This window comes from Syngnathus scovelli, chromosome 11 (assembly GCF_024217435.2).
Source record: "Syngnathus scovelli strain Florida chromosome 11, RoL_Ssco_1.2, whole genome shotgun sequence".
NCBI lineage: Eukaryota > Metazoa > Chordata > Actinopteri > Syngnathiformes > Syngnathidae > Syngnathus > Syngnathus scovelli.
The window spans coordinates 7296673-7312738 of record NC_090857.1 but is presented as its reverse complement, the minus strand read 5'-3'; the positions used below and the strand labels follow the sequence as shown (position 1 = coordinate 7312738).

General features: G+C 42.8%; 2 protein-coding genes and 1 non-coding gene across 5 annotated transcripts; all 3 read left to right on the top strand.

Moving 5' to 3' along the window:
- The first annotated feature begins 348 nt into the window (after nucleotides 1-348).
- trnar-acg (transfer RNA arginine (anticodon ACG)) lies at nucleotides 349-421 on the top strand. The gene has a single exon. It is a non-coding gene; the product is annotated as a tRNA-Arg (tRNA).
- A 927-nt stretch (nucleotides 422-1348) lies between these two features.
- Nucleotides 1349-5778, top strand: vamp3 (vesicle-associated membrane protein 3 (cellubrevin)). Its single transcript, XM_049733186.2, has 5 exons — nucleotides 1349-1639; nucleotides 2454-2532; nucleotides 3952-4110; nucleotides 4229-4280; nucleotides 4401-5778. Coding segments are annotated over exons 1-5 (309 nt in total). The 5' UTR covers nucleotides 1349-1637; the 3' UTR covers nucleotides 4418-5778.
- A 316-nt stretch (nucleotides 5779-6094) lies between these two features.
- On the top strand, nucleotides 6095-16038 carry per3 (period circadian clock 3). Of its 3 annotated transcripts, none has more exons than XM_049732868.2 (22): nucleotides 6095-6255; nucleotides 7879-8256; nucleotides 8397-8554; nucleotides 8625-8743; nucleotides 8988-9186; nucleotides 10066-10117; nucleotides 10204-10352; nucleotides 10475-10553; nucleotides 10635-10741; nucleotides 10853-11009; nucleotides 11110-11218; nucleotides 11335-11463; nucleotides 11550-11658; nucleotides 11739-11853; nucleotides 11945-12081; nucleotides 12162-12326; nucleotides 12472-12723; nucleotides 12801-13684; nucleotides 13800-13992; nucleotides 14191-14377; nucleotides 14581-14731; nucleotides 14803-16038. In XM_049732868.2, the coding sequence occupies exons 2-22, from the start codon at nucleotides 8000-8002 to the stop codon at nucleotides 14914-14916; spliced, it is 3822 nt and encodes a 1273-aa protein (XP_049588825.1). In that variant the 5' UTR covers nucleotides 6095-6255; nucleotides 7879-7999; the 3' UTR covers nucleotides 14917-16038. The 3 variants fall into 3 exon arrangements, with proteins under 3 accessions (XP_049588825.1, XP_049588824.1, XP_049588823.1); XM_049732867.2 differs by having other exon boundaries at nucleotides 8394-8554; nucleotides 11742-11853; XM_049732866.2 differs by having other exon boundaries at nucleotides 8394-8554.
- The last annotated feature ends 28 nt before the right edge of the window (nucleotides 16039-16066 follow it).

Below are 16066 nucleotides of genomic sequence, written 5' to 3'. Positions count from 1 at the left end.
AGAAAACCAGTGCACACACCATTGCGTGGGATTTTTATTATTTTGATTTCAACACAAATTTAATCTCAAACGTATGCTAGAAGACTGAATGACATTTTAAAATTAATACAGTTGTACACTAAACGACTAAGTCAGTGAACTGGAGTTGTCAATGGCACCCTCTTGTGACAAAGGTTTTGATACTATGTTTATTTCTATTCAATACATTTTGAGTGACTTTATCGTACACTGGCCAACTTCCTAAAAGAAACGATCGGATGATGGCATTTGATGTCAGCGTTTCGTCAATTTGATGGAACACGGCTTTACCTACGTATATATTGTAAGTCAGTGCCGGGTCTTCTCAACGGGCCAGTGGCGCAATGGATAACGCGTCTGACTACGGATCAGAAGATTCTAGGTTCGACTCCTGGCTGGCTCGATATTTTGTTTTGTTTTCTTTTGCCTTTTTACATTTAAAGAATGTCTGCAACGAAACAATTTTAACCAAAACCGTACTGGTGAATAGCAAACTTATAATAGATATAAAAGAGAAAGCAAACTTATAATAGATATAAAAGAGAAGAGTTAAAATAACTGAAAGAACTTCACTTGTTTCGCTTGGAAATAAAACTGTAATTAAGCAATTTTTAAGTCAACTTTTCTTTACTTAAAGAACTCGCTTGCAAGGAGGCACATTTACTAAGATCACAAATCGCTGCAAGTCTCATGCGTCCGATGTAATCTAAAATGGAGCCCAAGCAATTCAATATCTGTCCTATAGGTGGAAGCATTGTCCGTTTATTTTTCTCGTCTTGATTCAAATGCAACCTTGCTGGTTACACCCCGGTCATGATTTATTTTTTATTGTCTGCCAGAATCCTACAGACCTGTAAGGTGGAACTACATTTTTTGCAGTGAAGAAATAAGTTAGACTTGCATTCGAATAATTGAAAGAAAACCTGTTCATAGCGAAGATCCTGATCAAATATGTAGCAAATGAGATGGAAACAGTTATAATGGACGGGGAAATGTAAATGTTGATTGAATTAGAATAACAGCACTGTACTCATCTTTTGTGACTAATAAAGTCCAATTTTCTTTGGTTCATAATGTCACATGCTGATCACGCGTCTTTTCTCCATGTCTTTAAATTGGATGTACAACTCAATTTTCTTCAATATGCAAAGTTATTAAAGTGGTGCTTTGGGTGAACGACTGTTGCAATATTACACTTTTATTAATATTTTGAAGTGCTTTATAGTTTTCTATGTGGCCGTTACTCCTCATTGTTGGCGGAAGTACGTCGCCTGTTCAGTGTTGCATTCAAGTAGTCCCGTATTCAGTGACCAAAGATCGACTTTCTCATCTGAAAACATTTACTTGTATTGTTTTTACGTCAACACTGTGACGTCACATGCAATATTTACCATTTATTTTGTCTAATTCCAGAGATAAAACCCACGACGGTAGTTACACCAATTAGTTAACTTCTGCCAAGATAGCAGTTTCAAAGTAAGTTTGTCCAGTTTCAGTTCGCTGCGCGCTGGAAACGCCAAAGTTCCGAGTTTCCGACTTCCCACAACGCAGCTCAACTACGGGTTGGAACTCGCTCCAAAGAAACATCCGGTGCACGATAAAGCAACTTTCACTTCACGATGTAAGTTTTAACTGTCTAAAGTATGTGCACGCATAAACACGATCGAGTTGTTGGATCAAACAAGTTTAGAGCACTCAATGTGGTTGTTTTACAAAAGTCAAGCGTAGCATACGCCCTAAATTTAGCTGTTAGCATGCAACAAGTGCTAGTTCGTCAACCAGTCAATTTCCTCACAAGTTTGCATTAACTGTACAAACTTTACATTTGATCCGCGTAACTTCATCAATTTTCATCATTCAATTCTCAATTTACTACCATTAGTTTTTAACGTCTTTAGTATTTGCCCTGTTCTCAATTTAATGCAGTTCACTTGAGTTGGATTTAGCATCCCGAGCTGCTAACCCAATATTAGCTTCTCAACGTCAAAACTACTTAACTATTTTTTTTTTTGTTACCACAAGAAATGAAGTAATTGGTCTAATGGTCAATCGTCTCATGAAACTGACTGCACGCCATTTGGGGAAAGTATTGTTTGAATGGCTTTGACGGAAAGTTTTAGGTCTAAAATTGTCTCAGGCCAAATTGTGTTATGAGTACGATGAGATGATTGACGAGCTGCAACATGTCAAAATGTTTACATGGTCTGTAATGGTTTGTATGTTTGACATATTATCTTATCAGCGTGAGTGGGTGCGCAGAAGGAATGCAGTGACATGGTACCGGTTGCATGTAGGCCTTATCCAATGTCACAAGTTTACTTGTTAATCTGTGCTTGCGATGGATTTGACAGGCATCTCCATTTTTCCCTTTTTATTAGAACAGTGGTACTTATGTACAGATTTATGCAAATATGTTAAATCTCATGTTTCTCCAGGTCAGGCTCAGTTCCAGAAGGTTCTGGTGCAGGGTCAAGCAACAAACGTTTGCAGCAGACCCAAGCCCAGGTCGATGAGGTATGATAGATAACTCTGCACTATGTATGTATGTATGTACTATGTATTTATTTATTTAAATCATACTGTTCACTGCATCAATTTTCAATAGTTGAGTGATCACTGTCACTGACTCTTGATGACAACAAATGCACCTTTTTATTTTTTTTATTTTAACTTTAAATTTAAATAGCTCAAATTCATTACTTAATTGTTTGTAAGTGTAAATTAATTGTGATAGTCAACATGTATTTTCTAAAGTCATGTTAATATCCGGATTTCAAACTGCCACTAAACAGCAGATTCTGTGCATGACACGTGTTGAAATAGTTCTGTGCAATGAGTAAGGGTTTGATTTCAGCAGTTTGACTGTGGAACAGATCTTTAGCAGATTACAGATAAATGAGCCCTCTTTGCAGGAACTTGTTTGACATTCATGAATGGATTTTGTTCAAATTCAGTTGTAACATTGTATTTACCAAAAGCATCAAATTTGCGCTCACTAAAGCTTATGAAAGGGACTTTATTATATTCCACATTTAGTAAGTAATATTCACAACACCTTTATAACCACCCATCTGTTGACAAACTAACCAAATTTTAGGCCGCATGCAAATGTTTGCGCATCAAAATGTTTACTTGTAGTTTTGTTTATGTATGGGACAAAATGACGTCTGTACAGAGCCTTTATTGATCATCCCTTCCTCTCACTGACCCTGGCTTCTCTTATGACTCACTGCTTCTTGATGTTTGTCTTGAACAGCGAATTATATAACCCTCGCCGTGCGTGGCTGTTCTGGATCGCCACTATGAGGAATGTGCTGCCCGCAAACACATGTTCATTCACATGCCTAAAAATAAAAAAGGCACTGCTCCGAAATGACGTACGACAACACGCCCTTCCCAGTTCCTTTTAAAATGCTCAAACTAGCCCCTCCTTCACTGAGCGTCAACTTTAAGCGTGTTCACTGAGCCTCCAATTGGTTGTCGGAGGCTTATATAATCAGTCCCTGCTTATGTAATGCTTGCGCACTCCTCTGCACTCTGCAGCTCTTTGTCTGAGGGGAGTGGCAATAGTAAGGTTTGTGGATCAGTGGAACATGTGGGTTTAAAAGTGCGTTCCCTGTGACTGTCTGAAAAGACTTTTACGGGCCGCAACTAACTATTTTGAAAAAGATGGTTTCGTCCATTTTTTTTCCAGTCTTATTTGATGAATCAAGAATAAAATTGTTCTATTTTCCATTCCGTTGATTCAATCAGATTTCAAATAATGATTGTGTCTTGAATAATTCACATCAGTATACAGTTTCAACAGCAAACACGGTATTTAAATACAGATTTAGTTCTCAGCTGCTATACATGTAGGAAATGGTGGACATTTGATTTAACTTGTATGTTGGAGCCCACAGGCAACTAACGGATCATACGTGGTGTTTGCAGGTGGTGGATATTATGCGTGTGAATGTGGACAAAGTGCTGGAACGGGACCAGAAGTTATCAGAACTGGACGATCGAGCAGATGCACTCCAAGCTGGAGCATCCCAGTTTGAGACCAGTGCTGCCAAGCTGAAGAGGAAGTACTGGTGGAAGAACTGCAAGGTATAATTTTGATGGATGTGTTTGCAAAGCATGAGTATTTTTTTTTTCTTTTTAAACAAATACGTTTTCAAATCGAGTTGAGCTGTGTGCTGACATTCTCTGCCTACCTGCCTTCCAGATGTGGGCCATCCTGATAGCTGTCCTACTGATTATCGTGGTCATCATTATTAGTAAGTATCACGCCATACACACAACATGTCACTTTTGTCCCCCCCAAAAAAATTTGCACTCCTACATTTTACATGTTTATTTCAGAAGTGTTAACTTGCATGCTCTTGCTTTATTTTTAGTTTGGACACAAGCCTAAAACGGCATCAAGAAGGGGAGATGAGCAACAAGCATCATTGAAAGGCAGAGGTCACATGATTAGTGGCTTCTTAGTTCACATTTTCTTCTCCTTTGAAGGGGGTTTTCATTCCTTGTCTTGTATGTGCCTCAATACATGCTATGGGCTTACTCACAAGCCCGATTTGTGCAGTGCCACGTACGAAACACACATGAACAGAAACTTAGCTAATTGACCGAAACTACACCAGTGTCACATGGTGAATAGAAAATGCTGCCTCTGCAGTCCTTGTTCTCACTTTCAGCAAAACATACACCAAAGCCTTTAATGACATGATGAAGTTGTAAACTCCTCTTGTATTTTGTTTTTACGTTTGAAAACTAGCCTTCATAGTGTGTGCCATAAGAGGTACTTTCCAAAATTTTCCTGCAAATTCATCATTTTTCAACTTTGTAAGAATCCTCCTCTTCTGTATTTTGCTTGTGCCTTCAGAAAACACAGAGCTGTTCAATTTGCATGCCTTAACTTATTTATACGCATGGCTGAATGCTCATGAACTTGTTTTGCAAACAAATTGGTTGCTAGATAAATAGAAAAATATATGAATTCCTTTAGGGAAATGTTGGTTATAGTGAATTCTATTGTGAAATATATGAAATAATTAAATTGATCATCTCAAATCAACAACTTAGAAGGAGCGTATGTTTATGCCTCGGTTCATGGTGTTATATTCATTTGCATCATTGTCTCAGGAATGACTTGGTGCACAGTTAAAGATCATTTGTGATTTGATTTGGATTTATGCGGAACAACATATGGCCACGATAGCCCACCATGCAATTTAAAAGAAAACTTCAGAACCAGTTCCAGAAGGCAAGGTGACTGTAATGTCAATTGTTAGCATTTAACTCGCATGGTAAACCTTATTTAAGTATTCAGTGTGGTCCTCAAAGGACTGAACTGGCCCCCAGATTGGAAAAAAGGTTTTGCGCACTTCCTCTTACTGTCAAGCCAATGAATTGATAAATTATGTATAATTATCTACCTGATGGAGTCTATTGTTGCAGCTCACTTGCTCAATTAACTTACACATGAGTATTTTTACATAGATGTAACCCATCCGAATAAAGTGCATACATGTGTAATTAATGTCGTTATATTCAGCTATGGTTTTTGAAAATACGTACAGACCTAACCTTAATTTTTTTTTTTTTTTTTGGTTTGTGTCCACTGCTGCTAAGCATTTTAGCGGTTGGAATTTGTTCAAAAACTTTGGTGGGGTGACAGTGTGAGAATTACATGTACTGTGCCAACACTGGATGATTGCATACCCTGCTGTTGCTTCTTATTAAATCATTAAATAATGCCTCATTACTTTGTCATTTGGGATTTTGTTTATTTATACACATTGTTAAAAGTATTGTGCATAATGTTTTTCATTTTTGCTGCTTTATTTTACCACAGTTTTAACAGCAGCGATGTGAAAGGGTACATTCCTTCGGTGATGAAGAGGCAAAACGCAAAGTGCCTGTTCTGATTTGCGCACTTGTTTTCCCTCTGTTGTGTAACATGGAGGTCCACGTGAACCACGACCGTTGTTTGACAAACCAATTTGTAGACACGCCCACTAATTACTTATCAGCCACTCACAGAACACATGAATTTCCTTGTCCAATCATCGTGCACTGGGCGGGGATTATATTCAACCGGACTCACGTTGCACAAATGTGTCAAGCGCACGGGAGCACTAGGCGACTTAGCCTAGCTGAGTTCTAATAAAATAAATAGTTGAATTACTACCAGAAGACACGTTCATAGGGAAAATACATTTAAGTGGATGCACGCGTATGGAGCAAAAGGTAAAATATTTCACTAAAATTTGGTATGTTTTTGGCTATTGCTAGTAGGTAAGCTAGCAAGCCAAATCATCCATATAAATGTGGAAGTAAATCTCGGAAATAATAATTGTCAGATGGTCATTATTTCATATGTACTGGCGAACCTCGGGAAACAAAGTGATCGTTTAAATCGATCGAGCGCTTATAGCGGCCGTCGATTGTCTTCGGCGAGGATCCGATAAGTAGCTAACGTTAAGTAACATCTCTGCCATAACCCAGCGGAATGTAGCAAGCTGTTGCTATTAAACCATATCAATTATTTGATATATTCAATATAGATATTGATCTAAGCAGTCATCTGGAGTTCCCTTTCATGTCACGTTTTTCAATGATTCACGAGATTTAAAAGGCACTCTTACGAGTTGTTTGTTGTTCTCTTATATTATCGTCAGAAAAGTAAATGTGTATATGTGGTGGATCGTAAACAAAAGTAGCTCAAATATAATTGCTAGTTAACTGGTGAATGTTGTTGGCGATTTGGGGCAGTGACTGAGTTGTCTCCCCCTCCCTCCCTAAGGTTATCTGGTTTAATGTGGTGACGGTGGCGCACTGGTTAGCACGTCCGCCTCACAGTTAAGAGGGTGCTGGTTTGATTCCACCTCCGACCCTCCCTGTGTGGAGTTTGCATGTTCTCCCCGTGCCCGCGTGGGTTTTCTCCCACATCCCAAAAACATGCATGGTAGGCCGATTGACCACTCCAAATTGCCCCTAGGTGTGAGTGCAAGTGCAGATGGTTGTTTGTTTGTTTCTGTGTGCCCTGTGATTGGCTGGCAACCGGTTCAGGGTGTCCCCTACTGCACGATGACCACTGGGATAGGCTCCAGCACGCCTGCGACCCCCATGGGGACAAAGTGGTACAGAAAATGGATGGTTGGATGTGGGGCCTTGAACTTTCAAAAGAGGGTCAAGTTTGTTTTTGAGTTGTCACCATAAAGTGTTCCCTCTTTGAAAAATCAGTTTTCTACCGTTTTAAGGCAGGAAAACATTTTCCCTATTTAAACAATTTTTTTTAATTGTAACTTTAGTAATGTGTTCAAGTCTTTTGAGTCCATTCTTATGTTTTATATCTATTGTATAAGGCCTTGAAATACATACATGTTTGGATATGTGCTTATTTTATAGTTTGCTTCAAAGATGTTTGCTAATTTAACACCATGCCCATCTAATCGTAAAACAGGACGTCTTATCAAGTCTGTTGTGTCGTCAAGGTCAGGGCAGATGATCATAATATCCGCACAATAAAAAAAGTTTTTTTGAAACAACAGTTGCAATATCTCAAGATGGCGTCCACTCTTCCAAATTGAGCTCCCTGATTATGTAATCCTGCAGAGTCTATGCAGGATGTTTCCACTGGCTTCTGTTTGAGCTTCTCAGCTTGCAATGGATATAAAAAGTCTACACACCCTGGTTAAAAGGCCAAGTTTTTAGAATGTAAAGAAATACCACCCATGTGTTTCCAGCTTTAATGTGACCAACATATATATGTATGATAAACAAACTGCCATCCAATTGTTTGTTGCTCACTGTCAATTAAAAACCATGTGATGTCTTGTTAAAATAGATTTTTATTCTCCAAATCTGCAGAACTGAAAACAAACCACCTCTTCGGCATTCCACGAAAATTAAAATACCCCATGGAACCCATTCCGGTTTTTGCTCATATGAAGACCCCCGCTGATGAGGGCGATTGTCGGAATTACCACTAATGTGTGACCAAAGTGAAGAGATGCCCGCTGGAGACAGCGGTCCAGATGGAGAGGAGCCCGTGATACAGTCGTCAACAGGAGGTGACAGGATGTCATCGGGGCAGCGGGTCGGACGGGCTCAGTCTACAAGTGTTCACGTTTGTGGAGAGGTGGCACAAGAAGACGAGGAGATGACTAGTGGGTCGCACGACCTTGCCTCCCCGGAATATCACAGCACCGGAAGCGCCACAGAATCCACTTCGGCTTCTACAAAGAGGTATTATGACATTTATGGAATGCAGAATAAAAGTCACTATTAGACACAATTATTTAAGAAAAGACATTATTAGACAAGTATTTTAATTTGATGATCTCAACCTTGTCTTGCCTTTGTGTGTTTTTGTCTTTGTGCAGCAGCATGAATGCAGATGGCAGCAGAGGTCAATTCCACAAAGAAATGAAGAACACAGTAGCTGAGATGAAAAAGCGGCTTCCATCTGACAAACGCAGCCGCAGCAAAGCCAGCACTGTCGAGGCCTTGCATTATGCCCTCAAGTGTGTCAAACAAGTGCAAGGTAACCCTGCTTCTTCAGGAAACCCCAAGAGGAACTTGTGTTGATAACTCATCAACATCATTCTCTGCAGCCAATAGCGAGTATTACAAGTTGCTGATGCGAAACGGCCACGACGAGAAGAGCAATGCCACCGTTTGTACCCGTGAAGAGCTGGAAAGAGTCACCTCGGAACACACTCTTAAGAACACGGTACACATGCCAACAATTGCCATTTATTTGACATCAAGCGTTTTCTTAAACCCATCCTGATTTGATCTTTTCATCATTGTTGTTCATGTAGTACAGCTATACCAGCACACATTTGCATGTGTTCCTTATTTTTGCCTTACACCTGGGTGGGTGTGTGAGTGTATTTGTGTTTTACTGCTTTTGTGTGCGTGTGACCTGGCTTGCTTGTGTGCGTGTGTGCGTGCGCTTTTGTGTCCCTGCGCAGGACTCCTTCGTGGTGGTCTTCTCGCTGTCGAGCGGCCGTGTTCTGCACGCGTCCGAGCAGGCTCCTAGCATCCTGTGCTGCAAGAGGAAGTTCCTTGAGTCGGCCAAGTTTGTGGAGTTGCTCTTCCACCAGGATGTCAACGTCTTCTATTCGCATACGGCACAGCCGCATCTGCCGCCCTGGACCAACTCGCACACAGGTGTGTTTGCGACACAAGTATCCTATATATATTTTTTTATATTATTACTATATTATTTTTCTTTTTCTTGGTACTTCTGCCAAGCCCAAATGTAAGACTATATTGTGGTGAGATAGAACATCCATCATGGAATAACCTGTTAAATATTGATGAAGATTCCTAATGCACTGTAGGAAGTTATTTCATCTGTTTGTTCACTCTGGAGTGAATGGAATCGTACAGTGTCCAAAATAAATGAACTGTCTGTCCGGACAGCTTGCGTCATTCTCTGAAAGCCAAGAACAGCTTAACAAAATGAAGAATGAGTAAACATACACAAGGCACCAACCCGATTTTTAGGTTGGCCTTGGCTGTTGAGGAAAAACATATTTACCAGTATTACCAGTCTGTAGAGTTATAATGATAAGGAGCTGGTGGAACAGTTTCGACCAGGAAATGTTTCTTTGTTTGCTCTTTTATTTAAAGGAACAAGAAACATTCAAATTGTTATACCCAAATCTCAAAAGGATGATAATAATAGCAGCAATTTGCTTAATTTGAGAACACATCTCTCCCTCGATCAGTCTCCAGGATTTTCTGCATGTTTTTTTTTTTTTTTTTTTGGTAAGGATTTTTCTGTAAATGTTATTCCCGCCTGTTGTGTGTCCTCTTCCATGTTGAGCCTCGTTGCTGTTGTTTTTCTTCATCATGTTCGATCACTAGAAGCGGTCGCTGTGCGTTAGAGTGAAAAGTGAGGTTCGCGAGATTCTGTAACTCTTGGTTGTTTGCCAAATGAAAAGGTTGCATACACTCTGGCACTGTAAGGTGGTTACACTGGACTGCTTATATTTACTGAATGATAAGAGCAAAATAAATAAAAGTCTGTGTTTACCTCCACAGCGGGGGTATTATTTGACTCTGCCCAGGTCAAGTCTTTCTTCTGCAGAATCAGGTCAGCATGAAAACAAAATTGTAACATTATTTTTTTGGGGTAGAAATCTGTTGAATCCACTGCTTACCTTCTTATTTGCGTCTCAGAGGTGGCAAGGATCGTGAGGGGGAGATGCGCTACAACCCGTTTCGTGTCACGCCTTACCTGCTGAAGGTGCAGGGAACAGGGAGCAGCGGGGAGGAGAAAGAGCTGTGCTGCTTGGCTCTGGCTGAACGCATCATTTCAGGATATGAAGGTGATGATCATTAATTCCACAGTTGCTGCATTCCAATTATTTAATTTTATGCTTGATGTTTGAATAAATAATGGTAGCTACTTAGTTTGCTTCAAAGGTGTGCATGTTCTTTACTCCCCCAGCACCTCGAATCCCCATGGACAAGCGCATCTTCACCACCACGCATTCACCTGGCTGCGTTTTCCTTGAAGTGGATGACAGGTCATTACCGGCTCGCACGTGCAAGTTAGGAATACAAGTGAGCATCAAGACAATTTAAGGTCGTTCGGTGACCTCCCACAGGGCGGTGCCATTGCTGGGATACCTCCCTCAAGATCTGATCGGCACGTCGTTGTTAACCAGTATTCATCCAGAAGACCACGCCCTCTTGTTGTCTATGCACCGAAAGGGTAAGTTTGACTTCTGGTACCAATCCTGGATGACTACAACTTCAAACTGCTTGTTCTTGTGCTCTTATATCCCCCCCCGCCCCTCATTTTATGATACTTTTTATTATGTAGTGTTAAAGTATGCGGGTCAGTCACCGTTCGAACACTCGCCGGTTCGATTGCGCTGTCAGAATGGAGATTATATCACATTGGACACCAGCTGGTCCAGTTTCATCAACCCTTGGAGCCGCAAGGTGGCCTTCATCATCGGACGCCACAAAGTCAGAACGTAAGCAGTAACAAAAGCAATTCATAACCATGCTGCATTGTCAGCTGGAGAATTCAATGGCTGAAGACTTAATCATTTTGCTTGTGTGCCTTTCGCCTAGGACTCCACTGAACGAGGACGTGTTTGCTTCTCCCAGTAAAGTAGATTTAACCGTGACCCATGAAGAAATTAAAGATTTGCAAGCCAAGATCTATAAACTCTTCTTGCAGGTGATTATTTAATTGATATGACTTATTATTCCTCATTTACATATTTGAGTTCATAATACTGCTTGCTCAGAAGTTTTTTCTTTGCTCACCGTCATTAATGATCGTTTTGCCCCCAGCCTGTCCATACCAACGGCTCCAGCGGTTATGGAAGTTTAGGAAGTAACGGTTCTCATGAGCATTACATCAGCGTTGCTTCTTCGAGTGACAGCAACGGTAACTTGTGGGAGGACTCACACCGAGAGCCTGTAAGTCACATCATCACCACATGCTTGCTGTGAGGTGCCAGCGCTGCACCCAAAGTGAATTACATTGCATCTTTGTGTCGTTGCAGATGACTCTTCAGCAAATCTGTGCCGATGTGGACAGAGTCAGGAATTGGGGGCAGCAGCCCTATTTTGATTCCAGCCACAAAATTGGTCGTCTTGGTAAACCTGCCCCAGGTAGTGCAAATGAACAAATGCAAAGCACAACATCTGTGGTCCTTATAAGTGTTGGTTGAAATGACCTTCTCGTCTCGTAGCAGCACACTTGGTTCCAGTAGCCTCCAATCCTGAGGTGGGGGAACCTGAAGAAAGCAGGAAACAGACACACATTCCCTCCTACCAGCAAATCAACTGTGTGGACAACATTATCAGGCATGTGTGACCATCTTGTGTCATCTTTATGAAATGCCCAAACTCTCGTCCATCTGTTTCTCAACTGTGTGTCTTTGGCGGTGTCATACAGATACTTGGATAGCTGTACAGGGCCACCTCTGAAACGGAAAAGTGAATCTCATTCCCTCGCCACTTCTTCGTCATCCTCCACCTCTGAAGATGACAAGCCTGCCGGAGCCAATGACACAACTCAAGCTGCCTCAGATGGTATTACACACTCATAGCATATCAAGTTGTTCAATGTTCTTTGTTTCTTGTTTTTCCTGAAACGTATTCTCCCTGTCCAGTGGCCATGTTGGAAAGCGAGGTGTCGGTCGGGCCGAGCACAGCGGCAGTTGTAGGAGCTCCTCTCACAGACATCACCATGTCCACTAAGGCAATGAGTGTGGTCTCTGTCACCAGTCAGTGTTCATACAGCAGTACCATCGTCCATGTGCCCCAACCTGAATCAGGTATGTGCAGTGCACGCTCTGATCGGATATGTGTATGAAGAATTCGCGATTGTACTTAGAGCAAATTAAAATGGTGTCGAACTTGGGGCTCTTCATTTGTTTCACACCAAATTTCATAAAACACTCGTATGGTTCCTCCCAACAGAGGCTACAGCCCTCGAGGATGTGCCAATGGGCAGCGAGCCCACTGATGCTGCACCGACCCCGGTCCGTCCTACACCAAGCCTGGCCACTGAAGAGCGCAGATTTGTTGGTCTCACCAAGGAGGTGCTTTCAGCTCACACGCAGAAGGAGGAGCAAGAGTATGTGGACCGGTTCCGCAATCGCATTCTGCAGACTCCCTACAGTTTCTACCTCCAGTTGGACAACAGCTCCATGGCTCACTCCCAACACAGAGGTTTGTGTTGACATGAATTGATCATACACACATATTTTTGTGCATATTAACATGCCCTATTTAATATAAAATTTTAGGTGAATATCCACGTCCAATGAACGTCGGTGGGCTTAGCCGCACTCGAAGAGCAAAGCCCAGACTTAGGCGCCCCAAACCGGTGGGTTCGTCAGACAGCTATGCCTCTCCACCCGGACCTTCTCGCCGTGTCCCAGATTCCTCGTGGCCCTCTTCTGAATCCTCCCAGCCGCAGATGGCAATGCCCTACAACCAAACCTCTCCACTTCAAGCGCCATTCTTTCCCATGTTGGCTACTCAACCCGCCCCAGAACAACCGCCACGACTGCAACAGCTACCCGGAACCCCTCCCATGGTGGTGCAACCCCCTGACCAGACCCAGCTCAACTACAATTTCCACCTCATGCAGCAAAATCAGACCTTGCCAGGCATGCAAAATATACAGAAGGAACCCATCCAAAATCTGCAGAGTATCCCCAATTTTCACAATATACAGCCCATGGCTCCAGCCCAGAGTATCAATCCCTTCATGACACCAGTCATGGCCGTCATCCTGCCTAACTTCCCAACTTTCACATCAGGTTATCCACCCATTTTCTCCACCCCCACTGTCACCATGCTGCCCCAGGCACCCATCACCATGGCAGGATTCCCCCCCGGTGTCCCCTTCGTGCAACCCCAGTTCCAAGGCCAGCCACCTCAGTTCCAAGCCCAGCCCGTGCCCCAAGCTCAGACATCTCCCGGGCCCCTCCTGGGTTCACCCAGAGCCTGCTCCTCGGTCGGGGAGGAGGAGGAGACGGCAGGCCCGCGTGCATTGTTCTCCAGCTCGCGCTCAAGTTCTCCACTTCAGCTCAACTTGCTACAGGAGGAACTGCCCAAACCGAGTGGACAGAGCAGCACCGGACACAACCTAGCAGAAAGCCTTCATGAGCAGGCTGACAACGAGGTTACAGCAATAAAACATCTCTCATCACAAAGAAGACAATTACCTTAAGAACAGATCCAGTCATAGATCACTCGGTCCACTTTTGTATTCTGACCAAGCATTTTCTCCTCCCCAGGTTGATGTCCCAAGTGATTCTGGGAACCAAGATGCTCAGTCCACGTCCAGCGAGCTGCTTGACCTCCTGCTGCAAGAAGATGCACGGTCAGGGACTGGTTCCAATGCCTCCGGGTCTGGATCGGGAGAGTCTGGAGGCTCACTAGGATCTGGATCTGGATCTGGCTCCAATGGAACCTCTACTTCACACACAGGTGTAAATCATGAATTGAGTTTTTCCTCAAAACAGTTATCGCTGATCTGAGAGAAATTAAGCATTTGATATTAAAGCTAATATATAGAAATTACTATGTTGAGTACCCTACTCAAGTATTACACTCCACTTAGAGATAGCAACTTTGCTACAAGTAGCTGATGAAGCTAAATGAGTCTCACTCTCTTTGTGGTTACAGGCAGCAGCAACAGCAGCAAATACTTTGCCAGTAACGATTCCTCAGACACATCACGCAAAGCCCGCAAGAACCCGGAAGCGCCAGCAGAGCACCAACACAACTTTGACAATCAGGTGGAGAGCTCGCTGTGGAGCATGATCCAGCACACGTCAGAGCATGTCATGATGACGTACCAGATCCATACGAGGTACACACAAACAGTACCCCACCCTTTTTGTTCCAGTGTTTATGCTTTTTTTTGTTTTGTTTAACAAAATTACATTTATTACCTTTTTATATCGTAAGGCTCTGCTCGTGTTATCGATGTGAAATATTTTTGCGTTGTTCTGGAATATTGGTTTCGAAAGTCTTGTCATCATCATGCAAGATTTCGTTGATTACCTCCTGCAGGGACCAGACTGAAGTGTTGGCTGAGGACAAGGAGAAGCTACGAGTGCTTCAGCCTCTCCAGCCGTGGTTCAGCCAAGATCAGCGAGAGGAATTGGCCCTCGTCCATCCCTGGATCCAGCAGCACACAATCCCACAAGAGATAGACACTCAGGTGGGAATGGGCAAACTCGCTGATGGTCATTCATGTTGCGTTGCTCACCTAAACATTCTCGTGTCCCTCAGGGTTGTGCGACTTGCAGCGTTGGTGCGGGAGCAGCCCATTCACCTCCGCCCCCAGATCCCGATAGCTCGTCCCCTCTGGAGGTCCTGGAGCCAGACTCCATTGCCGACACTTGAGAGCTGTGACCCTAAACGACCATCCACCCTCAACAAGTCCCACCACGCATCTTGTCTGATCAGGCCAGGGGACTTGTTGTCCATTTCTTAGCCTAGCTTGATTTGTATAGGGGGGCAAGAGACATGGACATTTGATTTTACAGGTATTTGTGCTCCATCAGCCTAAAGTGACTGCTGTCATGGGACCAGGACTACGTTACTTCTCCATGTTGTTTCAAATATATCCCTCCATGTGCTGCCCCCTGAACAAGAACACGCTCTCACACTGGCCCTGTCGGTCATGTGATCGGACAAAGACCCCACTGGCCCGGTCCAAGTACCAAGCGACACTCTTCAATGGAGTAAAGACTATTTTAGGAGGTGGGTCTCATCGTTGACACTCGCTGAACATGAGCACTGTGCGCACAAAGACATTACTGCCCTCGTTTGTGCATCCCAAGCACTTAATGTACACAGTGTACACTTTGTACAGCACACGAACTCCTTCAGTGACATCATGTCACATCGCGGTGGACACATGGTAGATTGTTGTAAATGGTTGTCTGGATACAAAGATGAGCTGCTCTCTGTAAAATGATGCGCTTAATCTTATTGAATGAATTGCTACTGGAGTATCAATTCTGTATTCCATTGGTTGATTGATTGTCTGTTATTGAGATGCCCGCAAGTTATGTGGCCTACTAAACAGCAGAAGCACTATGATGATCATTTCAAGCAGAATTTACAGTGCCCCAAGTATGCGCTTTCCCTAAAAATCCGGCCCTATTTTCAACTCACTACTTTCATGTGATGCTGGAATTACTTGCGTATTCCTTTTTGAGAGTGTGTGTGTGTGTGTGTGTGTGTGTGTGTGCGCGCACGAGCGCGTTTCCACTTGACTCTGAATGTTGTAGCTAGTTATGTGCTGTTGTGAGCACGTGACCGCTGCTTCCTTCCACACGGTGGCCCATTTGTCCGAAACCAACCTGGCTTTCTTACCAATTTTAGATTGAGATTATATAAAACAGTTTCATGTTTTATAGGAGAAATGTACACAAACCTTCAGTGTATAAAAGCCATTTGTCTTGAATTCAGGGACTGTTTGTGACACAAAGGAATGAATAAATGAACTATGATGTCTGACCTTTTTAGTATGCTTCTTTGCACATCA